We start from the raw sequence: 25935 nt of genomic DNA on the forward strand, positions 1-25935 counted from the left end.
TTTGGTTTGTTTGTTGTTGTTTGGATTTATTATTTCGTTCTCAATTCTCGTTCAGTTTAATTGTTTGCTTTTTCTATTGGTTTACAGTTTCGTTTTTTACTTTAATGCTAGCCGATTGTTTCTTCTTTACTTCTTGTTTTGTTTTGGGTTTTGCTCTCTTTTTTATTTTTTCTTTTCCTCTTTCATTTACCAGTGCCACCCACCGGAATCGTTTTTTCCTCCCAAGGTGGTTATCGATTGTGGAACACGACAGTTCTAGTGAAAAGCATCCTCCTTCTTCCTCTCCTCCTCCGCCTGCTTGCCGTGCTGTGTAATTAGTTTATCAATAACGTTCGCTACTTTCTTCTTCACCGTTCGTCTAGTTATGCATCGTTTTACGGTTTATTGAAGTTTTTAATTTTAATCTCCTGTTTCGGTTTGCCGTGTTGTTGTTGTTGTTTTTTTTTTTTACAAATTCTAAGTTTGTTTTTATTTATTCTTCTTCTTTTTCTTTCCCTTCGATAAGTCTTGTTGATTTAGTTTTTCGGTTTTACATCTTACAACGTATCCGTTTCTGTTTCGTTTAATTTCTCAAATCCATCTCTTTTCATTCCTTCGCTAGTATTCGTTTACACTACACAGTTTAATGATTATGGGGGTTTGAAAGGAGAAGGAGTAGTAGATTAGTAATGCTTAACTGTTGATTTGATCTATTCGTGTGTTTGTATGTGTGTGTTTCTTGTGGTGTTTACTTATTTTTATTTTCTGTATTTATTTCTTCGGAAAGTTCAGTTCATTTTAGTGAAAAAAAAAAAACACTTTCTATAAATAAGCAAATGGTACTGTGAACTGCAATACAGATTGCAGTTGGACCAGATTGCAGCCGTAGCCGTATATCTTGGTCGCACTCAATCAACCAGAAGTATGGCACTGATTGCACCATATGACTCGTTCTCGCAATTCCCCTTTCCATTCGGCTCCCTTTTGCCCGGTGTGTTCGGTTTTGATTGTTTAATAATTTGTTGCATTTGATGCAACGACATGAAGAGGGTGTGAGAATGTGCATTCCCTTCGCCCGCTCGTCACCCGTTCTTGTGCTTGGTGGTGATAATAATTTTAATTACTAGCAATTAACAACCATAGCGCCCGTCCGCAGTGTCAGTTTACAAACGCGCGGAGGGCACAGAAAGGTAGCGAAAGGGTTTGGGGAAGCATTTTATTTCACTTCTTTTTTTCGCTTTCTCCCTCTCTATCTCTTTTTCAATTCATTGTGTTTCACTTCTTTCGCTGCACCGGCCCCGACACGCCTAGTATCGATCCTCTGAGTGTGTGTGTCCGAGTTGGAGGATAAATAATTAAATTAACCTCTGTGTGTACTGCGTGACTCCGGGTGCCGTGACGCGAGGGTGGTGCAAAAAAAAACAGGGAGAGGTAAGGTCATTGCATTGCCCTACAGTAATGTTGGCTTCGGTTCCCACTCCCTTTTTTTTCTTCCTCTATCGCTACTGATTATATCCAGCTCTGGCCCGGCGGAACACACCCGACGGATGAGTTATGGTTGATTTAATCCAAATTTTATTTACTCATAATTAACCATTCGTGATAACGGCGCTGGTGCGGGAGTGCGGAAGGTTGGTAGTGGGAGAGATAATGATAGAAAACACAGAATTGAACACAACACAACAGAAGGCTGACCTTCTATTAGTCTCTATCAACTCGGACAGCGCATTTGATGATCGATGTCGTTCACGATTAATGAAGTGATTTTATTGGTTTTTGTTTCAGTTTTTTTTGTTTCATTGGTATGTTGTCTCACACACATGATGAATTGGTTTAATTTTATTTTATTCCATTCGATACACCTCTACACAAACAAGAACAAGTGCTGAATGCATGCATGAAGCTCAATGACAGGTCATTTCTCAATATCAGGTTAGTATTGAGGTGTTTTATATTTAGCACCAAATTGCCATGTTGATTGAATTCATTGGAAACTCGCTCATAGGCAATTGAAAATCAACACGCATCAATATGCAGAGAGACTATAAATGGGAACAAAAACAGACGGAATATTGAAAGCTTAGCGCAAAACGTAATCAAAATATGTTAAATTTATACACCTATTCACATTCATTGCAGGAAACACCATCCATCCTTATCCTTATCACGTGTCGTAGGTATAAATGATCGCACAAGAACAACGAGTAAGATGAGCTTAAGATCCAGAGGCAAGCAAATACACATTTGCTACGTACGCAGCAGAGCAGCAGCGAGCTTACAACGATAATCGTGCTTTTCGCGTGTATGGCACTAATTATTCACAGCATATAGTATTGGAAATTACCTGCGTAACACATTTTCGTAACCCCCTGTCCCACACGCAAAAAAAAAGATGCTCCACACTCACGTTAACACACACACAATGCTTCCCAAAAAAGGCCTTGTAGGGAAGGACACGTTCGTACGTGGTTGTTATACACAAAAATGTAATTATTCACGAAGGTAAAACCTAAAAGCAGCGGAGAGGAACATCTCTTGTTCTGTGAAAGCTGTCGATAACACAAAACGGGTAACGGGGCTCGTTTTGTGATGAATAAATCATTTCGTGGCGATTTCGTGGGAAAAAAGTAGTGCGAGAAGGAACCCGGCCCAAACATCCGGAAGCGAGAATGCGTGCAGATTATTGTGTGGATTTTTTGTTTTGGCGAGCCCTTAACAGTCCCTGGCTTTTTAAGGTGCAATAAAGGCTTTTTTGATCGGTAAAATCCTTGTCAAGGAGCGAAGTATAAATGAATTCTTCTTCTTTTTCTTCTGGCTCAGCAACAGCTGTCGGTCAAGGCCTACCTGTACCACTTGCGGGTTTGGCTTTCAGTGACTTTTTGATTTCCTCCCATAGCAAGATTGTCAGTCCTATGTATGGCGGCACGGACTATTTGGGGGTTGAACCCATGACGGGCATGTTGTTAAGTTAAATACATAAATGAATTTTGTTTGATAATTTACGCTTCTTTTGTTGATAAAATCAAATAAAGTATAATAAAACGCCTTAAAACGTCTAAAATTATGCAATTTGTATGGCAAAAAGTTCCCAAAACCCCTCTGTAAACACCTTGTTAGTCATAGCGCAAATAAAGGGGTTCTGTCAGCTGAGTTAAGCGTATCTCGCCGGTTCTACCGCCTGCACACACACACACACACGACTGTAGCTCTTAAAATAAAGCAAAATGATAAATAAATTAATAGCCACTCGTTTCGCCGTGTCGGTTTGCCAACTCTCGCGCCGCGCCCTTTTTTTTGTTTTGCTCCATGATAGCATTCGAACTATAACATCCTTACGCTTTAGATAGCGCCCAACTTTAACCCACACCACAACAACGCTTGTTCGGTTCAATAAAAATAATGGAAGCTCGAAATATGACCGAAACAAAAAAAAAACATAACCAAACAAGGATAAAAACACACAAACACAAAACGCGATCCACCGTAAGCGGAAACGGAAAAGCAGTGTGTGTGTGTGCGTGCGTGTGTGTTTGAGGATTTTTCTGAACGTATGCACACGTCCTCTCGCCTGTGGTACAGAGTGCTGCAGGGAGTTCCGCTTTTCGGTTTTTGGGTTTCCTTGCACGTTTCGGTTCGTTTGTGCCAATGTGCAATATTCGGCCCGTCTGCCCGGTTATGGTCAAATCAATTCGTGATCGGGCTGGCCATTTGGAGCTTTTTTTTTCTCTCTTTTTCGTGTTTGTTTCACTATCATTCATACCCCCATGTCGATCCTTCCAGGGGGTTTGTGGGCTAGTTGGAAATGGTTTTTAATCGCGATATTCAATTTTCTATAACACTCCGCTTTTGTTGTTGTTGTTTGTTTGTTTTCGGTTCGCCTGCTGTCGAAAAAATAGAATAAAGCCTACAAATGTAAGGGATTAAAATAGAACTGGAACATGCAAAAAAACACACACAAAAAACAGAACCAATAACACATAAGAATCGAAGCAAACAAACACGTCAAAGCGGTCCCGGAACAACTTATTTGGTTTTGTTTAAAAAAAAAGAAAGGGCTGAAAACAGGATCATCTCCATCTCATCGACAGATGAGCGTTCAGTTCCAGTGGAAGTTGGGTTTAATTTAAATTTCCTGCTCCATTCTGTTTCAGCTCGCAAATTTGCTTATCCCATTTTCAGACGGGGAGTTAAAAGTCATCTAAAAAAAGAATAAACGCTCCTTCTTGCTTGTCATCTGCTGCAAAAAACAGATAGCAATAGAGCATCATAACTATGATCATCATCGCATGATCATGCTGTGAGCAGGAGAAATTCATAGCCCCCTGTTGAAACTTCCATCGTCCTGTCGAAAGGATGCGATGGTGCGCTTCAACACAACACTGGGGTGGAAAAGATTGTCCAGAAGATGGCTCGCATCGATGCATAAAATGATAAGCATAAAAGTTATTTTAATGCCCTTTCCGAGCGCGCGCGCGCGCTGGCTCATCGTCAGCCGATGAAGTGCAAGAGCGCATTTATAACGGCACAAGCGACTGCAAGCGACACGGCGAATCTTGTGCGGAAAGTTTTTCAACGCTTTTCACCCTTGCGCGTGCACCTTGCTGTGTCCCGTAGATTCTTCATTGCACTTTGCACGCAGCGACGGTGACGGTGAGCAGCGAGAAAAAAAAAACAAAAATTTTAATTTAAACTTTCGGAACGCGCCACGTGACACTGAAGGTGAAACGATCGCGCTCTGCGACACAAGGGGAAGCGTTGTATTTAAACAATAACGCCTTTGCCCTCCCCGCTGCACATAATGCACGTTGCATTCGATTATGTGCGCACTTTTCGGGTGCGAGCCGAAAGCCGAACGCGGATCAATTTATTATTTCGCTCTGGGACGTTGTTTTTTTTTCTCTTCCTTTTGCGAGCGTTCAACGTGACAGCGACAGAAGGAACGCGCAAAATTGGGTTGATTTAATAAGTGAAATGCAATTATTGTGGCGTGAAGCGGCGTGCTCAACCTCCGCGCTGGAGGTGTTATTCGTGCAGATGAAATGCATTTTCCTGCGGAGTTACTGGGGCGAGCCAGTAAATTTGTCGTCCGTAAAGGAATGGCGAGTTGGAGAGTGAATTTAAAATGTGTTTGCCCCAATTTTCGCATCTTTTTGCTTTTTGTTCATCTTTTTTTAAAGAGCGGCTATGAAATTTAAATGATTTGTTTTTTCTCCCTTCTTTTCCTTGCTTCTTTTAAGGACAGTTTTTACTTGCAGACTCTCGCATATTTTGCATTCTAAAGCGACCGGCAAGACCGATTCAGTGGACAGAAATAAGTGAAAAAAGTGCTCTTCATCTAGATGCAGCCGCTCGTTTGATGTCGCTTGGTTGGTTGTTTTGTGAGAAAAAGCAAAAAAAAGCTCAGAAAAAGTATAAGTAAAACTCGGACCGAAAACAACACCAAAAGCTGTAGCATCAATCTCTCAACCGTGCAGTCCGTGTGGTTCGCATATGATAGCAACGCACGGACAGCCGGAACAGCGCGTGCAGGTGCAATTTCCATTCCTGACGGCAACTGGAAGCGAGCGCATCGTTTCCGTTTTAAATAGAAAACTATTCCGTTTTCCGTTTCCTTTCTGCTCTGTTCGTGTGTGTATGTCAAGCTTTCTACTGCTATCGTACTGCGAATGTGAATGTGCCGTTGTTTATGAGCGAGATTTCTTGTGTGGCCGCAACGGGTTGGAAAACGGGAATGCTGATGAAGCGGAATTCCCACCGAAAACAGCGTGACTGTCCATGCAGGAGTTCGCCGATTTGCTCCCAACCCGGTGGGACTTTTATATTTATTCATCTTGCAAGTGGAAACAGGAGTAAGAGAGAACTGAAACTAGCAACGAGAACAAAAATTATAAAGAAGAAGGATGAAGGTCTCCTCCCCGACCGTCCCCGAAAGCCACCAAACCAAAGATGGAAATGTGTCAACGAAGTGCAAAATTCATGTCGAATGAAACTTAAATAGAACGTACAGCAAAAAAAAAGAAGATCTCAAAACACCGAAGCCATTCGACTCAAATGAAACACTGAAAGCATTCCATTCGCTGCGACATCTCTGTATCTCAGCATCTCTTTTCCCGAAAAGTGGCGCGGTGTAGAATTGAAACCTTTTTATCTAGTTAATTGCATCTGCAAAGAAGGCGGGCGGCGCATCTAGATGCACCCTTGCTGCACAGATTGCTGCTGCTGCTGCTGTGTGTCTTTTGTATCAGTGGTCGTCAGTTGGCAGCAACTGCAACAACCTACCGGAAACACTGCAACGTCTCACGACTTAGCACCTCGTTCCTGTTTTCTCCAGGCCAGCTCAGAACACTCTTCCGCTTGCGCTTGAATGTCGGAGAAGGATTAGAGTTCGTTTTCGCTAACGATCGCTCGCTCCAAAATCCGGACAGCGCGGACATAAAACACTACAGCGGGGTCGCTACAGCAAGAAGCTAAACCAATTGTTAGGAGCAACTTATTTTCCCCTCCTGCGGCTGCCTGCCCGGGTCCGGGTGTTGGTAGTTCCTTTCGCTAGGCAGCAGGTAAGCAGGTGCAGCCAGTACGGTGGATTATGTGAGTGTCTGTGAGTGCCCAAAACGATGCCGGCACCGCCGACACGCCTGCGACGGACACGGTCAGCTAATGAGTTGATTCCCGAGAAAAGGAGGTCAAGAATTTAATAAACGAAGCACTGGTTTTTCTTTTTCATGTTTTCCTCGCCGCACGATAATTGAGTGGAAGGCTTTTGGGAGGAAAAGTTCCTGCTTGGCAGGGAGTTCTTGCTGCGGGAAAACAACTGGCGAACGGCTGGTGACGATGCAATAAAGTTGCGCATTTCTCCTCGGAAGGTGTGGTTGGGGGTTTTGCTTGTGGGTGAACTAGTGATGTGTACAGTTGGCAAACATCCGGGATCGATTCCCATCCGAATCCAAAAGTTTTGGGACCGAGTTGAAAATTTTGGAAGGTAGGTGCGTCCAGCATTATCCAGACTTCGGATGACTCCGGACGGCTCCAGATCACTTAGAGCAGACTCCAGACAACTCCGAATGAATCTGGACGACTACAGCCGACCTCGAACGACTCCGAACGACTCTGTACAACTCCGGGCGACTTCGGATGACTCTGGGCGACTACGACTCCAGACGGAACTAGTGGTTCCGATTTGGTCGGAGTCGGAATTGGACTAACAATAGTTGGAGTCAGATCGGAGTCGTAGGTGCGCGCTCCAGAGAGCACATCACTAGTGTGAACAGTGAGTGTGGGTGTTGTTTTCTATTAATTCCTTCCTTCTTAACACGTTATTACGCGGGGGAAGAGGGTGAAGGGTGTAACGTTCTTGCCATTCATAAACAGATATCAAAAACACAACAGGCCATAATTATCTTCTAGCTAGTGCAGTTAGTCCCCCCGTGGGACCCCTTTTTATCTATAGTAACTTTTTTGTATTACCTATACACGCACACGCACGCACATACGCACACTATCTGCTCGGAGTGTGTTTTTGTGAACACATCCTCGTACACTCTGCATCCTGCAACTAGTTAATATACACGTAAAAACATACGGAAATGTTATCTTCTTCTTCTTCTTCTTCTTCTTCTTCGATACTTATCTAAACTTCTAAAGGGAGACGGGTTTTCTTTGGCTCTAGGGATGTGTTTCTGTGTGTTGGTGTGTCCTTCCATGTGTATCTCTGTACCGAGTTTACTGTGCATAAAGGAGCCTTCATTACTTGCGCATTGCATACTGTTAAGCGCAACGAATTCAATTTGCATTTACGATGCGCCTGAAGTCTGGCAATCCGCACTACAACGTTCGTTTTTAATAGTGTTTATGTTTGTTTCTTTTTGTCGCCATAAATCTCTGTTTCTCAATGAAATGCGATTTTACGTCCGATGCTGGAGATGTTTTTTGCTCCTCTTTCTGATCTTACAGTACCACTTTTGGATGATGCATTAGAGCCTTACGCAACATTTTCTTCGTGCTGGTGAGTGTATGTGTATGTCATAAGGAGAAGATGAACTACCATCGCGCGCTAAACGAGTGTAATTTCCGTAAAGTGACACTAAAAACTTTTCTCATCATGTACGACGCCACTCACGGACGCGCCGCTTGCGATGCGGGGATTTCGTCATCATGCCCGATCGATCATTCGCCTGCAACCTGGTGTGTTGGTGTGTAGGAAGCACCCGAACTGGCGTAAACGCACGTGTGAAGACAGTTGTGTGTGTGTGTGTGGCAAAGTGTTTGTCGATGTGAAGCCAATTTCTCCCTTACCTTTTTTTTTGGTTTAATTTCCCGTGTGGGCGTGAATGTACACCCACCAACGCATTAGCTTCCCCGCATTAAGGTTACGTTTCGCGAACCGATGGGGAAACTCTGGGGGGTTTTGCAGGGGGAGGGGATTTAAAACCGTCCCTTCGTCAGGTCGGCAAACCGGTGATGCGTGATGGATAGGGCCGCCGGGAGCGCCACGGCCAGCAGCCAGACGAACTTGAAGCACGCGTCGGTGGGTTGGGCACAGGAGCCGCTCGTACCGTGCGGCTGCACCGGGTGGGTCGAGAACTCCTTCACCTCGGTCCAGTCGCTCAGGCCGGCCGCGTTGCGGGCCGCCACCCGGATGAGGTACTTGGTGTCGGGTATGAGCTGCACGAGCAGATAGGTGGCACCGTCGGCCACGTCGAAGTCACGTCGGCTGGCGTGGTCCCACGAGCGGGACTTTAAGTATTCGTCCGTCGGCATCAGCTCGAACCGGTACCCGATGACGGTGGTCGGGTCGGGCGGGATGTCATGGGACTTTGTAGCGCCGACGTCGATGTCGAGCGTGTCCGAGTTGACACCGCGCAGCTGAAACTGAGGGCGTTGGAAAAAGGGATACCGAAAATGTCACGTGTCAGTGGGTGTGTGCGGTGTTATAAAATACAGCACTCGAAATACTCACCAGACTCGGTGGATCGGGTTTGGTGCCTTCCTTCAGGTGGATCTCTTGCGTCACTGACCCGAGCTCGTTTTTCGCCTCACACTTGTACTTGCCGAATATGCTGCTGGTTTTTATCATGATCTGGATAAAACGTAGAAACAGAAGGAAATGAATTAGAAGTAGCAACGGACCGTGGTGTGGTCTCCACCATCTGCCCATTACCTGCAGCATCGACACGTGGCGCCCGTTGTAAATGATGTGGCTTTTCGGGGTGAGCTTTTTATTGTTGGCGGACCAGCTGAAGTTGGCCGGCGGTTCGGCGGTCGCTTCGCAGGTAAGGTTCACCATGCCACCGACGTACCCGTACGCGTCCGAGATGGATTTTTTCCACGGTGGCATGTACGGTTTGTCTGCGGTGGAAAACGGAAACAGGCTCTCACGGAATCGAATTTACACTTAGCGAACAAAAAAGCGGTTTTGGCACCGTGTACGTACGTTTGATGTTGAGGCGAATCGTCTTCTCCTCGAAGCTGCTACCGGTGGCCGAGATCTGGAACGCTTTGCACGTGTACTCGCCGCTATCGTTCTGGACTACCTTTTTGATGGACATACCGTCGGCCAGCTTGCTGTACCGTCCGTTGTTGGAGACTGCAGGTGCAGGTGGATATGAGCAACGGTCGTGTTAACAAGGTGAAAAGTGGGCAAAATTTAAATAACGGGAAAAAGGGTTTCGGGATTGGCATTGGAAACAATCAAATTGCTGTTAGGATTCAAATTATATGCAAATGAGGGTAGTGGTGTGGTTTGGGAGAAGGTTTTGGTCGGGGTCCAGATCGATAGTGCAATGTCAAGCGCACGACGAAAAATGTGTGAAAATATTTGCATGATATAGCCTTTGTCACGACGAGGACCCAGGTGACAGAAATCGATGAAATTGAGCTAAATGGAGTAAGAAGTGCTATAATATAAACATTCTGTAATGACAATTGCATACTTTAAGGCGTGAAAGTCAAACTTTCTCTAAAAAAACGCCTAAAACTATGCTATCTGTAAATCAAAACTATCTCGTTAACATCTCGCAACTGCAACTTTTTGACTATCTCGCGACGTTTCACACCGCCGGAGTGGTTTCACAACTTCGTGACAATGTTTACACCTCGGTTGGACTACAAAAGTGGTATAACACAGTGTCATGGCGGTTTTTTTTTTGTTTCTCACCCACCGAATGCAAACGTCATCCAACTAATGAGTTTTTTTTATCGCCCCGCTGTTTTTGTGGCAAAAGTGCTTTCGCAAGCAATCCGTGCCACTCGAGGCGTACAAAAACAATAACAAAAGTGTATTGCAAAGCTGAACCAGCCCCGTGTTCAACTGAACGAGGTTTTGCTCCAAGATCTCAGCGCGAAGTGTTCGCTCGCTAGGAGTTGGTGTGTGTGTTCCGCTTCGCTTTACGTCGACGCATTTTGCGGGATGACTTTCTAGTTTTTTGATATTTTATGGAGAAAAGCGCCCGAGGGGCTGCAGCGGTGTAGGAAAACTCCGCAGAAAAGCGCCGAACCATTGGAGCGTGCAAGTTTTTCTTCCGGCTTGCGGTTCTAGTTCTAGTTTTCTTCCGGATCCTCGCTTCCCCGCTCGCAGGCACTCCCCGGACTCCCCTGCCGGGGAGCACCTGCCTGTAGGAAGTATTTTGTTTGTGTGTTTTATTTATCGCTCTTCCGTTCCGAGAACGAGGGCGAACGAGCTTTTGGGTTGGGTTATGGGTGTTTCGCTCAGTGTGTCTGTATGTGTGTGCAAGAAGGTTTGGATAGAACGGATAAGGAGTGGTCCATCCTTGCTGTAACAATTAATTTGAGGCACAACTTCTGACGCTTCCAAGCGCTGGTGGGCGGCCGCTCAGCCGCTAGACGGTCGACTCCATGATACGATTTATGTGGTTTATCGTTTCCTTTCTTTAAGGTAGCACCGAACGTGCGGGTTGAAGCTGCCGGTGGAATAGTTGGCGGGTAAGTTGTTGGGCGCTGTAAAAAGTTGTTTAGCGTTGTGGGTTTAGCGGCTGGTGCGGTTTGCTGTCGGGGCGAATATTTCGCGAGAAGCAGCAAGTTGGGCGTTGTTGGTGTTGTTTTTTTACTATTTCGTTGCTTGAGGAGTGTTGGAAATTGTATCGTTTTCTCTGTTGCAAGGCAGGTGCACCAGTGTTGAGGGAAAAAGGTTGCTCAAGTAGTTATCCAAGTGTTTTTTCGCCGCTTGCATCATTATCAGTTAAGGGTATCTAAACAAGCGATCCAGGCTTTGTGTTGGCCTGGCTGTTGGGGGTAAAAAGTTTTGGAGGATTCATTTAAATTCTTTAGCTGCAGTCCAGAATTTATGCTCCCGGGTGGAGTGGCCATTTCTTGTGCCAGCGATGCTTGGAGGCTATTTGTGTTGAGTTCTAGTGTAAATTTTAAGAGTTTTCAAATCTTATGTAAAACACGCTTGGTAATGCTTAGTTTGTGGTATGCTGAGCGCCTAAATGTATGCAAATATATTGGATAATATTAATGTTCGGCGTTAACAACTGTAGAAAACGTTAATATAAACCAGGAAGAATTTAATGTTTCATCGTTAATACAGCTCTAAAACCATCAAAACCCAATCCGGAATATTTGAAGTTCAAGCACTCATCATAACAGCAAAGCACACTACCATTGCACTAATCATCCGAAATTGCAAAGCGTCCCATAAAAAGCACTAAAAACCACCATAAAGCATCACCATCAATAGAGAAACACTTTACGCCTGCTGTTATGCTACACCGCAATACACCGCACCGCGTGCATTGTCCAATCCGGTGCGCGCTCTCCACCGCGCAGCATTCAATTTCAATTGCCAGCGTAGAAGCGACGAAGGGGGATGAAAATCCTTTTATGAATCATTTGCTGTTAAGAAATCTGTTCCCTGTCGTTGATGCTTGTACCGCACGTCACACACGGTTCGCCGTCGGTCGGTTGCTAAGTGCAGCGGTGTAGTAAATGTACGAAAAAATAACACACATCCAAAGAAAAGAGTGTAACAAAAAACCTCAACACACGCACACACACACACCCGCCCAGGACACGATGATCATCGTCAGAGTGAAAAGCTTTTAAAATCCGTTGCCGGGGCGAAGCACATCGTTCACATATTGTGTGTGCCATCACAGCGAAACAATGCATGTTTCTTCGCCATAATCATTGCATTCTTTGCTTGAGCGCGTCAGCGAAACGTTCCTGTACGCGCCTGAATGGCTGCTACGGCTTCAGGTTGGTGATGAACGGGAGGAAAAAAAAATAGGACACATACACACACACACTATGGTGCCAATGACGAGCAGGAACGACGCGCTTGTAAGAGATGGTCATCATGAACGGGTAACGATGAAGAGACATAAATTTTCACCACCAACACCACCACCCCGATGGCACATGATGGTCATTGTACCTCTGTAGGCGATCTGTACACAGGTAGGAATGGAGAGAGCTTTTGCAGAGCTTGCACGATGGGGAAAGAGTTGTACCTGGCTGGAAGCGTTGTCGTACACGCTTTTGCCCATGCACACTTCGTTTGAGTAATGGTGGTATTGGGATAGGGGCAGAGAAGGGTGATGCAGGGTGACGAAGGATATAGCACACACACATATACACACACAACTTACAGAACAGGGGTTGGCCGTTAAAGTACCAGGAAACGGATGGTTCCGGATGTCCTTTTACCTCGCAGCGGATGGTCGCGTCCTTATCTTCGACCGCCGTCTGCACCGTGTTGGTATCCCGGAACGAGATGGGCTCTGTTGGAAGTGCATCAGTATAAAAAAGAAGGCGGGAAAAAAGGAAGCAAAAAGGGTACAAAGAGGTTACAACAACATCAACCTCCCGCTTGGTAACACCACGCCCTGGTTATCCTTTTTTCGGCTCGGTACGTACCGTAAACGATCATTTTAAAGGATTTTCGTAGCGCCGGCACGGTCACCCGACCCTCGGTGGCAGTGGCCGTCCCCTCGACGTCCACCTCGCACGTCCAGTTGCCCTGGTCGGTGCGGGCAATCGCTTCGAATATCAGCGCGAGCGAGTCGCCCTTATCCTCGATGTGCACCCGGCCCTTGGTTTCGCTAATGATGGCATTTTTCGGATTGCGCCACTTGAGCCGCACCTCCGGATGGTCCGGATGGCTGCAGGTGACCATGCGCGACTGGTTGACGAAGTGGGCCATCTCCTCCTCGGGCGTCAGCTTCAGGGCGTCACTTTTCGAGATTTGTTGATTGCCATTAATCGAGGATGCTATGGGGAGAGAGAGTGAGAGAGAGAGAGAGAGAGAGAGAGAGAGAGAGAGAGAGAGAAGGAAAGGCAAAAAGAAAGAAAAGATTTATACGATGAAACACACCGAGCACGGAGGGTCAGAGCAATTTGACTCATCGGGTGAGGTGCTGATGCGACAGATGTGTTGGCTAGAACCATTTCCCAGAACTCCCAGACCCATGAATCATCTTCGGTTTCGTTTCCGAGCGTCCGATTAATTGTGTCAATTAGTCCGGACCGGCGTAGCGACTCGGTGCGGGTGACGGCGGTCGGGCAAAGATTAATTTACCATCGGGGAGAGTTTTGCGTGTAAGCGTGTGGGTAGCACGGGCAGCATTTGGCATACTTTCGCTTCAATTCTTTCTAAACCTTGCTCCGTTCTTTTAATCGAATGACCTTTGAGGTTAGCTCATTGTGTAGCCCCCCCCCCTCACCCCCGGTGAGACTACGTTAACACTTTGACCGCCGACCTGACGTCACAGTTTGCGAGTGAGCACGTAGCGCATGACAAGAGAGCGATGAGAGCGACAATTGTTCGAGCGACTATTATCACTCTTTTGTTTCATTTCGATAAGCGGCGTAGCACATGTCGTTCTCGTTCTCTCTTTCCTACCTCATTCGTTATCAAGAGAATTGGGGAGCGTCAGATACAGAGCTGAGCGGTGAACAAAGCCGTCATGCGATTTCATATGACGCGGCGCTTAAAGTGTTAATGACGCATGGGCCAAGTTGGACTTGGTTTTTTAGCTCGAAAGCAGCCAAAAAACAAGCACTCCGCAAAGTATGCAATTCGTATGACATTTTGCGCTTGTTAGACCGCTTTCAGGCAAAACAAACATAACCCATCTCTCTTGGGTGTGGAAATACAATTACTTTACTTTTATAGAAATAACAAAAAGAGTGAAATATTGATTACTTTGCTGTGCGATAAAACATTCAACAGCGAGCGAAATGTCGTACCAACCATCCCATCGTTGGCAAATAATCACTCGCTAATAATCAACAATCGGAACCGCTGATTTGTCATTCGCTGTGATCACACATTTAGCAGAAACGGATACTGTTTATCTGTGTCAGTGTGTAAATATGAGTGCCAGCCCCGGGAGGGTGATGGTGGTATTTGCAATCAGAAAGTGTGCCACCATCACCATAATCCAATCGTTATTGTTGAATCATTTATCTGTGTTGGGGTTGTGGTTTTCTGGCGTTCGGAACGATTTTCCCGGCATTCCAGGTCAGGGCTAATATTAGCGCGAATTAATAGATATTTATTTATTTCACTAAACTTTCTGCTGGCGCATTCGATGCAAATGTGATGGAAAATCAAATCAAATGCGATTTGCATTGATAGTGTTTGTGTAGCGGACTGTGAATGGCCGGTGGGTGGGGGTTGCAATAAGTAGCGAACGATTGTATCACACTTTAGTGGTATAATATAAGGGTTTAGATGGCTTAAAACGTCAATCCTATTGCAAAGCCCTGCTCCGTTTCTATTTTCCCTCCATTTATGGCTGCTGAAAAGAGCTGTTTGATGAAAACACGAACGTTTCCGAGGGCAGCAAAAGGCATTTAAATTAAATTAAAATTATCTCACATTGATGGCTTGTGAAAAGCTCGTTTTATCCCCACCCCCGGCAGCCTTGCCGATCCCGTAAGCAGATGAATGCAATTTATGGCTAATAGCAAAACAACGAATTGTAATTAATTGTTTAACGGCTTCCTGATGTACGGCTGGAGGGCATAATATGGTATAATGGACAGAGTGTGGCTTACAGGAAGGTATATGCTGTTCGTAATCGTGTATCGCAGTGTAGTAGAAGCAAAGCACCGTACCGTACGCCGCTGCAACAGACGATCTATAAATTACACTCAACCACATAGTGACCGAGAGTCCTGCGAGGAACCTGGGGCGAATCTGATGTTCGTAAAGCGCATCTCTTGGAGAAGATACCGAGGCACCGAACGCCTTTTCGATTCCTTTAAGAAGCGAAGGATTTATTTGCGGCTCCTCATGTAAGGGGATGATTCTAGACCGATTGTAGTTGGCAGTTGAGCGGAAGCGTTTTAGCAGGAGAAGTATAGCGGGACACGTTACGAAACGCATACGTAAGAAGGTGGAGGCTTTTGAGCGGGATTGGACGCGGAAGAGCGAAGCCCGTACGAAGCCATGATATTGGATTGTGCGGAAAGAACCTTCTGGTTGGAAGGCTCAGAAAAGCGTGTTCTTGTTAAGCAAGGCAAGCCAGCTGTATGTAAGGCCATATTATGAACGTATTGCTTGGTAGATTGCATAGCTGCAGGCGGTTGGCTGAAATAAAGCGTTTGTTACGTTTATTCGCCTGAAAGTATACTATCTTTACATCGTTTTAATTAAGGAAACGGGCTGGTTAATGTGTAAAGTGTGATAGATATGAATTGTAGTGCAAAATTCAATATTTAATAAACCTCTTAACACTCCAGATATCGAAGAGAGTAAAACAGCTATGCAGATATTAGTCCTTCGAGGCTGATTCAATGAAAACCCAGAACAAGAATGCCCTCTGGGCGATTCCCACACACAAACTACATACGTTTGACCTCAAAAACATTTGCAACGTCATGCCTTGTAACGAAATTAATAATCTCGAGCTCGTTGTAAATTTTGTTCTGGCCCTGATGGAAGTTGTGGTCTTCCCAGTGGAAATGTCTTACTGGAAATGTGGCAATGTCAGTGCCCGGGGTAGCCAGGTAGCCGTACCGAATGGAACCGATCCCTTCATGCTAAAAGCTATGCACCATTACCATCATCAAGCTATCCACCCGTTCCACGAAAGCTCACATGATGGTTGCAATCAATCAAGGGTTTGCAAGGGATGGATGGACGCTAAACGGTTGCGCGGTGCGGTTAAGCTGACGAGGCGGAAAAATGAAGCTGTTAGAACGCGCTCCGCCGCTCATGTTCAGACACACACTCACACACGCCCGCATAAGTTTCGTTCCGATTTATCACCCACTCGTTGTCAGCCGTTTTGATAAATGTGTGCGGTCACACTAAAACGAGGATCCAGCGCGGCACGAACGGAAAGACTGGAGCGTAAAAGAGCTCTCAAAATGTGAGCGACATTGGGTAAAGGTTTTTTTTTGTGGGGTGGATTTGTCCCACGGACAGTTGATTGGGTTAAGACGAGCAGGAAGACGTACCATACCGAAATAGTGTTGTCAGAAACTGCTTAGTCACTCCTTTTTACCTCACCTCGGGGTCGACCGAGACCTGCAGGACCTTAGGTGGTGGGTGTCGCGCTAGTCGCAATGATTACCCGCGTGTTCCACGATCGTCTCGCAATGGAGCGCATTGCGAAGCACCACGGAATGAAGATTGACTTGTTATCACCGTTGCCTTGGGTCGTGTTCGTGTCTGTGTGCGTGGGCGTGTGCGGGACATCGTGGCAAGTGTGACGGGATTCAATTTTCGGATTTGTTCGGCATAGTTTGCATACGCGACGCCCTGCACGACGTCCTTGCGCGACGCACGTGTGCGGTTTGTGTTGTGGAGTCGACACACACACAAGTGACAGCTTGCTTTGATTAGCGATGGATGTAATCAAAGTTGGCTCCGCAATCATGCACAGGGAGCGTACCGGAGAGTGTGTAGGTGCAAGGCGGGTGATGCAGAACCCTCCTTTTGATGTTGGGTCTTGGCATAGAGCTCTTGTTCGAAGCTTTTGTGCTATCCCTGGTGTATGCGAATCGATAGAGATGTTTGCGAAGCCAGCAAGACGGGTGGTGAGAGTCTGATTCGTATTGGATCGATTCTATGGAAGGAAAGGCGAGAAAATCCGCAATGTATCGAGAATGTGTCCCATCACTTCGCTCCTACCCTGAAGGTAATTAGAAGCAGTAATCGTGTGTTCGTTGCTCGCATTGTTCCTAACACGCAGCAGCTTAATCCTTTCCTCACACACACAGACACAGACACACCCACACCCACACACACACACACACACACACACACACACACACACACACACACACACACACACACACACACACACACACACACCACCACCACCACCACCACCACCACCACCAGCACTGATCGATGGTACGGTTCACTGCACATTGTCACCAATAATAATCATTCCATTTCAATGAACCACACTCGAGAGACTGGAAACTTTGACGCATTCGAATGGGGTGCCCGCATCGAGTGTGGTGCGTGCGTCTTCCACGGCAATCGGTAACAAGCGCCGGCAGGAATGTTGAAATACACTGACTGAGATTGACGTATCCGGAAGCCACTCGATAATGTGCAATTTGAGACAAGCCGGTACGATACACAAAGCAGCCGTAGCCGATCATCAAAAGGAACTTATGAAGCGTTGCCGGATGCATGCATGCTGCCGTTTTGTGCGCGGCTTTGCATACTTTACGGCACAAAACGGAGCGTTGCAGCGTTGAAGGCTTCGGGACCTGAAATTTGAGCACTTTCGGAGCATGTCGATGTTGGAAGGGTTGCTAGCCGGGAAGTTTGCACGCGGATGGAGGTTGTTGAATAGTTGGAAAATTTTAATAAATTCAACCAACACAAACGGTGATGTAATTGGACCTGCGGAACCGTGGGGACATGCGGCCCAACAAGCGGAAAGTTTTCTTTACATTCTATTTCTGGGTATGGAACGAAAACATAAGACACAGGGCAGGTGGAGAAAAGCAACGAGAAGAAAAAAATGAAATGCAAAGTTTTCCATAATCTTTCACGAGCACATATTACAGAACTTTCGCAGGCAGCCAGGCAGGAGGACAAGGAAAGAAGCGTGAACTTTTGTGCAGCTTTTGCTTTACATTTTTAACCGCTCGTTACCTTCTTTTCGCTAGTCTATTTTTGATGGTTTTGATCATAAAGCTAACTAAATATGTTTTTAGCATGGAATCGTCCGGTGCGGCGGTGGGCGAGTGTGTGGTAGTTGTGCCAAAGTTATCGTCCCACTCTTTCTGTTTTCTGTTTTCTGTTCTCCGCTCCCCTCCGCCTAGAGGAGATGAAAAACTTCTTTTTTCCTATCGAGTGCGCTGCGTCGGTATTTATTCGACCGACGTGCGATCACAAACAGCACAAGATAGTTCCCGCGCTGCCCGCGGGAAGCAGCAATGTGGGAAGAAAAAACTCAACCGAACCACAATTTGATCAGCTGTTTCTGGGTTGTGCGCTTCGCGGTGCAACTTTTTCCCCCTTTTTTCAAACGGCACTGATCAGAAAGAGAGAACACAAAAAGGAGGAAATTAAAAACCGCAGTATTTTTGTGCGATATGTTCTTTTTTTCTGCCCTTCACCAACCCAACATGTTTTTGGCAGCTTCGGCGCTGGGAAATGGGAAAACCGGGCCAAACTCACTACACTATTTATCACCGGTGGGATGCTTCGCCAGCTCTCAAACTGCATTCAAGCACACACACACACACCCTGTGCTCTGTGTGGGTTTGATGTTTGTGCAATGGTAAAGTTTGCCACCCAACCCCCTCCATTACCGCGTCTCATAATGGTCAGTATTGCGCTCGCTCGCTTACTCGGAGGACTGTTTTGCAGCGTGAGTGCAGGCCAGAAACGGCTCTTTTCCAGTTTCCACAGCCCAGTGGTGCGTTAGAAGTGGTGTTGGTGGTAATGGAGAACCAAAAAAACACGCTTTTCTTTCTTGTAGAAAAGGCCAGCATGGTAAGAATATAAAAAAGGAACTCACACACAAAGAGAAATAGAGAACGGGGCCGGGGCAAAAGTTTTTTGATTAATTCCGATTCCGTTCCGTTTCGATGGGAGTAGTTTTAAATATTTAACTGTCCCTTGTCTTGACAGCTTGTCGTTTGTATTTTTGTTTCTCTCTTCTTCTGTTCGAGCAGCACTTCATTCGATTTTTCCTAAAGCCGGAAAGCTCTCCCCCCACGCTCACCCGACCAGAAGGAAAAGCGTTGTATTTACACTACTAAACCGATCTTCTTTTGATCTAAAACGTTCAAACGAATATCGCTCAAACCACCCGATGCAGGGGGTGCAGTGTGGTGCTGGAGTCTTTCGCAGCGGCCGAAGGTGGAAAACCACTGGTTTTGAGTGGTCCACACTGGCCCCCGAAACCGAATAAATGTGAGCGAATTTGGGAATTGTGCTGCCATGTTTACAGTGTGGCTTTTTTTGGGAGACCGGGGAACCATGACCGGGTCGAGTGGGGAGCAAAGTTTTATCGTCCAGCTAGGTGGTGTGGCTTTGCCTACCTTCCTGTTTTCCTCCTCCTCTACAAACTCCCCTAGGCTTCCCCTTAAGCCGGAAGTTTTTGGCCAAAAATCCTGAACTGGACCTGGTGATGAATAAATAATCGTTTAGTTTTAGTCCCCGATTGTCGGTGAAGCGCGGTCGAAATGTTGAGGTAGGTCTAATACACACACATACACACACATACTAGCAGGAAGGGAAAACGAAATGAACCTTTCGAACAGCACACTCACACACCACCAGTTCGAAGTACACAGTTTGAGTTTCTGGCTGAAAGGGTAATTGGGATTGATAGCAGCAAGATAAATGTTGCTCTAATGGATACAATGAACTCGGGCGAAGGAGGATGGGGAGCTGCAGGAGCTGCTTTTTAGCTTGTACAACTTCCCCAGCACTGAAGGCAACGCTTAGCGTGCATGCGATCGTGCACACATTAATTTCCGGATTTAAGAAAAGGGGAGCGATTAGAAGTAAAATGTATGAAGCAGCCTTGCACCGAACAAATCCTTCGTCCGACACCCCGACAGTGTGCAGTGCTTTGCTGTGTGAGTGTGTGATGGTCACATATTATTCACCACACACATACACACACAGTTCCTAGTGGTTCCCGCTTGCTCGGAGGGGAAAAAGAAGCACTGAACGAGCAAAATTTATGTCGAACCGCGGCCAAGTGCTTGTAGAACAAGAGGCGCTTTTAAAAATTCATTCTCGAATCGTGCAATTTTACAAACGCTCCTCCCCACCCGGGCTTGTCCGACATGAATGAGCAATGAGCGTGTGCCGATGTGGGTACCGCCCGTTCTAATGGCGGTAAATCAAAGGGATAAAATGGGATGGGACAGACAGAAACGAGATAAAGCGACCGGAATTTAAATGCGCAAAGCTTAACGTGCGCGACAAAGTGTGCGGGTCGTTAGGATCGTTTAGTATCGAAAATCGCTTTTTGTGAAGAGGAGACAGAGAGAGAGACAAGCAAGAAAGAGCATAGAGCATGAAACATTATTTAAAATGAAAGAAAAAAAAAAGCAAACAGATTTTCGGAAGATTTAGAGTGTGTTTTTCCAGAGCAACATAGCATTGAAGGACACGTGAAAGATGTCCTGTTTTTTTCGAAACCCGTCATTACTTCACCGTTCGCAGCGCCCTCTGTGCAACTCTGCAGCCTGAAACGCAGCAGGCCGCTATCAATCATGTGTGATGGGGGTCGGTGGGCGAAAGTAACATTTTTCATGCGGAGTTTCGGTGGTGGTGGGGATAAAAAATGATACCGAAGGATAACGGTTGAAAGGTACTCCAAGGCACTCTCATCCCCTCTCCCAGCTCAAAACGGATCGGCTGAATGATAGGTGAATTATTCGAGATTGTTAATCAATTTCCGCTTCCGTAGATTTCTTATCGCCCGGCTGGTACGCCGGCTGGCCTGGCTCGACGTTTGTGGAATACATATCGGGAATTGGTTTCGGCATTCGCTTTGAATGCTTAATTTTTGGGGAAATTTCTACACATTCTATGCGTAGCTCACTAGGGTCTAGGGTCGATGTCGTGGTGCTCTTTGACGTCACAGCATGCAGCATCGCAAGCGTTCTTGTGGAATAAACTCAAAGTACACACTCAAGCCTCTTTAATCAGTTGTAGAGAATTTGTTAAGATATCTTTGGGTAATTGTAACGAATTCTTTAGATGAAAGTAAGGAGAAGAGGAAGAACAAAAAGAAAAAGAAGAATGAGAAGAAGAAGAAGAACAATAAGGAGATGAGAAGGAGGAAGGAGAAGAAGACGAATAAGGAATAAAGAAGAAGGAAGAGAAGAAAAAGAAGAAGAAGAAAGATTAATGAGAAGCAGAAACAGAAGTAGGATGAGATGCAGGGTTCCCCACAGTTTTTGATTACTACCCGAAATTTTTTAAATACTTCCCATGTTTTTATGTGTTCCCACGATTTTTAGACTTTTCCAAGAATTGTTTGGTTGAAAAGCTATGGAATACGATAAACAAATCGTGAGATGAGCCTAAATAATTATGAGAACGAACCAATTAATTGAACCCTGTGAAAGAAGGTAAAGCGGAGGTACTTAACTTAAAAGAATTCTTTAGAAAATTGAAACTTGTTTGCTGCGGCCAGATGTAAGATAAGAATATTGTTTGTTTAACTATCATTTTAGATAAGATATACATGATTTTAGATTATCAGTTTATCAACAATTGATAAGTTTCCTAAGCCTTTTCATCAACCGCACCATTTTCTGGGTAGCCTTACACAGCTCAATGCTGTCCCATTCGCTGCTATTGCAATATTAATTCCTAGAAACATTCTACTACTGCGCCAATGCAACACAATAGATGGCGCGATGTTTCTTTTCCTAGTATTTCTCAGCGTTGCAAAAACGTGCCAGAATGAAGCGCGTTTGGGGCGCTGGAATAACACGTTATACGGACGTCACACGAAGCGTAAACTTTGGCGTAAACTGAATTTCAGCCATACAACCCTATAATCTTTTGACAGGAAGTTTACGCTCTCCCATACAAATCAAGCGTAAACTTTTTGAGGTTACGCCTCGTGTGACGTCCGTATTAGACGCAACACGTTTGCGCGATGCGATTGAAATCGCCGAGAACACGTCAATAAGTATTCCGCGAAGCCTTATCATATGCAATCGCATCTTTCGACCGAAGTCGACCGAAGCGGTTCGGTGACGTAGACGTACAGAGGGAATAATGCCGACATCAATGCCATTATCGAAGCCACATAGTGACTTGCTGGTGGTTAAATATATCTTCTAGATGAACTATTGAACGACATTTCACAGAAGGAAAGAAAGGCATTCCCAATACGATTGTTGTTCCCCGAACTCAAGCTCAACATCGGCAAAGTAGTTCCTGTAAATAGTCAGTTGCATGGAAAATCTGATAAAATTGAGTTTAAACTTCCGTTGCATGGAAAATCTGATAAAATTGAGTAATCCAGCAAAAAGGCCACCGTTTTCTCGCGAATAGACATTGCATTAAGGACTGAAAGCATATTGTTTTCCATTTCAGCTCTTACCATTTTGATTTGATTTGCCTTGAAAGAATCCTTGAGGAGATAAAATAAATCCGTTGAAGTACGAACAAACGAACACTCCACTTTACGACAACGGATCATCATCGTCAGCAGCAGCGTTCAGCGTTGATGCGTAAATTGTGGCTGCTGAAACCATTCTAGGTGCACAGACAGAAGACCCCAGATGCCAATGACGAGCTCCCAGAAGCAAAAGACACCGTGTAACCTCCTCCCCGCCCTTTTGTCGATTGAGTGGGAGAGCTGCATCGCTGCATCCCAAAAGTGCAAAAGGGTGTCGTCGGTGCATCATAAAGAATCCGTTTCCGCTGCACGCGTTGCAAACACGCGGGTGCGTGTGTGTGTGTGCGTGCCTGCCTTTGTCAGCAGTTTGTACGATCACACCGAGGGGGACACTCGGCACCAGGAATAGAACATAAATTCCATTTTGCATAGCCCGTGGGGAGTGTCCCCGGAGCAATCAGCAAATCGCAACGCGGGTGTCGGTTTCACTCCACCGTCATCGCATACAAACAAAGGGCGACGCTTGGCACAGCACAACGGCCATGACCGCATATAGCGCACACAGAAACACACAATGCTCCAACTGTGTCGTGCGTGAAGCGTGACAGTTTCGTGACAGTTGGAGTGCGCTTTTTTTTCTCCCCCCTTTTTCGCGCTGTCTCTCGCGAAAGAACACATATGGCGGCCCCAAGAACTCCATTCATCTTCTTGTCCAGCGAACCCAAAGCATGGAAGGGTAGGACGGGAGGCTGTCACAATGCGATTAGCTCCGAAAACCGTAAACAGCAGAGCAGATTTACATCACAACAATGACCTTGGCGGAATTCGCCGTGGCCGTGTCTCGCCACGAACGGTTGGGGAAGGTTTAAAACAAAAAAACAACGAAACACCGCGCGACAAAGACTCGCTCCATCTGGTTATCCGTTTTTTGTTTTTGTTTTGTGTTATTGCTTTTATTCTTAGCACAATATCCAGTGCTCGTGGAAGCAAAAGGGCAATACACGTCGGCACAACGGCAGCGCACACATTTCCTGTAGCGAGCAAATCCAATTAGAAGGAACGTTCCGCTAACGCGGCCAATTGTCTACCCTGGCGGGGCGCGCTGGTTCGCGACTTTTGCGACACTTTCCTTGGTGGCGCTCCGCTCCAAGACGAACCGAAAACACTCACCGGCAATCAGCAGCAGGAAATTGAATCCAAACTGCATCCGTGTCATGGTAATCCGGGGAGTAATCATTGTTTGGTCAGCTGGACACGAATGCTGGCGTGGTTGGCAGTTATCCCTTCCGCGGTCGTTTGCTGTTCCCTGTTCCGCTGGTGAATGGACACGGGCACTGGTATATTAACACACGTTATGCACTTCCTGTAGCATGGTGTTATGGCAACACCAAACCACTAAGCACTAATTTTGATGGATTTTTGTTTTGTTTCACTTTCTGGCTTCCAAGAAACACTTTGCTATGGCACGATCACTCACTGTTTATTTTCTGGTTTTATTTTGCAAAAAATATACAGAGGGAAAGCTTTAATACACAGGTCGATGTAATGAACAAACACACACACACACACACGCACACGCAGGTGACACCTTCGCTTTTCCTATTTCGCTCGCTTAACGTACGGGGACACTTTAATTGGATTATATTCTCATTATCGAATCCAGTCCAGAGAGGCACACACGCACACACACACATACACAAACCGACACACCGAAAACACTTGTAAAATTTAGCACCACTTCCTTGATTGTGTCACTCCGATCGATGGCCGATTGTTGGACAATTTTGGCACGACTCGATTGAGGCTTTTTGGTTCAATAACCGACCGATAAACCGAAACACCGACACCGACAAAGCACCACTTCAAAAGACAGTCCCCCCCACCGGCAAAGATGCACCGACCGCCGGACACTCTTAATTAGTCGAACGAAGCACGCCACAAACGCCACCCAACTCACCCGACCCGACTTTGAGGGACTACTAACTCGAGCACCCGCCCGTTGCTCGCTGGAACAATCCGTCCGGGGCTCGATGGCTTTCTGTCTCGCACGACGTCGTTGTCGAAATAAATTGAATTATCGTTTCGGTGTACAGCCCCTCGGTTCCTGGTTCCTCTCCTGCAGTCGACCGGCGCACGCCACAAACACCCTGGCTGCAAAGTGGATAATTTCGCTCACCATCAATCTTCAATCTTCGTGTCGTGGCGTTCGACTGGTTCCCGGGTTTGACTGCAGATCACACACGCGTTAATTTTAATCGATCAATCAATGTACACACACAGACACACACACACACGCACACGACCACCCAAGATGCACTTTTCCCCAGCTAACACTGCTTCACACTGCTTAGTTGCACTTCCGTCACACACAAAAAACACACACTTTTCTGATTAGAAAATTGACACTCTCGATCGCGTGCCGTACGCTCCCTTTTCACGTGCCCTGGACGTTGCGAGTTGGTGAACCGAATGACACTCCGCAAGCGATTGAACACGCTCTAACGGTGGCAGAACCGCCAGCACCCAACCCATCGGCCGTGTATCATCAGCCCAGCCCCGAATGAACAAAAACAACGAGCCGTAGGAGCGTTCGGGATGAACACGATTGCTGCCGAACGGGTGGAGAGTTCACTGTCGAGCCGTTGCAGACTGGACGGGGTTCATCACATTGCTGAAGCGCATTTGAACTCGGAAAGTCCACTTCAGTGCACAAGCAGAAGATGGATTTGGTGATAGATGTGATGCGGACACAGAAGAAAGTATAGCAAATTACATAATCATCATACGAATGCGTTCACACACGACCGATCACGCACGATTGCCACAGATGCCGTCTTGACAAGCAGGACCAGGAAGACAGTTGAAACAACAAGGGGGTATTTTTTGTTGTTGTATGAGTCAGCATGCCTGGAACCCAACATTTGCATGTATTTTTCTTCCATCTCGGAAAACTAAACGTATCGTAATGCTCCAGAGTGTGTGTGTGTGGCGTAGACAGTGCATTGGATTTGCAATTAAAATCATGCCAGCTGCACCAAATCCGGCTTCTCCGGACCGGGTGGAAATGGGAGCTACATGGAAGTTCGAGGCGGGAAGTTCGAACCTTCAAGTGTAGAAGATTGAATTTCTATCATTTTAATTACACTTGGGGAATTGAATTGTGAAAAGTGGTAGTCAGCTCGGTGTGAACCGTTTCAGGCGCAGTTGCAATCGCCGATAGCTAATGTGGTGGTGGTGCTGCTTAAGCGATTGCTGGGAGTGTCCCGGCAAAGTTTCCTTGTGGGAGACGTTCCCCGAGAAGCCTTTGATGGTTGCAATTAAAATCAACCCACCCACACACACTCTCTCCCGCGAAATGGATGCACTGATGGGTGCAATCGAACGGTTGATGGTAAGCTTTCTGGTGTTTTCTTCTATT

General features: G+C 46.1%; 1 protein-coding gene across 3 annotated transcripts; it reads right to left on the reverse strand.

The window, feature by feature from the left end:
- On the reverse strand, window positions 1-25012 carry LOC120900694 (neural cell adhesion molecule 2-like). 3 transcript variants are annotated; one of them, XM_040308046.1, is made up of 8 exons: window positions 24694-25012; window positions 23688-24004; window positions 12853-13206; window positions 12585-12716; window positions 9410-9562; window positions 9137-9324; window positions 8936-9055; window positions 1-8847 (listed from the first exon to the last, which is right to left on the reverse strand). In XM_040308046.1, the coding sequence occupies exons 2-8, from the start codon at window positions 23752-23754 to the stop codon at window positions 8401-8403; spliced, it is 1461 nt and encodes a 486-aa protein (XP_040163980.1). In that variant the 5' UTR covers window positions 23755-24004; window positions 24694-25012; the 3' UTR covers window positions 1-8400. The 3 variants fall into 3 exon arrangements, with proteins under 3 accessions (XP_040163980.1, XP_040163979.1, XP_040163978.1); XM_040308045.1 differs by having other exon boundaries at window positions 24475-25012; XM_040308044.1 differs by having other exon boundaries at window positions 23688-25012.
- Window positions 25013-25935: the final 923 nt, after the last annotated feature.

This window comes from Anopheles arabiensis, chromosome 3 (genome assembly GCF_016920715.1).
Source record: "Anopheles arabiensis isolate DONGOLA chromosome 3, AaraD3, whole genome shotgun sequence".
NCBI lineage: Eukaryota > Metazoa > Arthropoda > Insecta > Diptera > Culicidae > Anopheles > Anopheles arabiensis.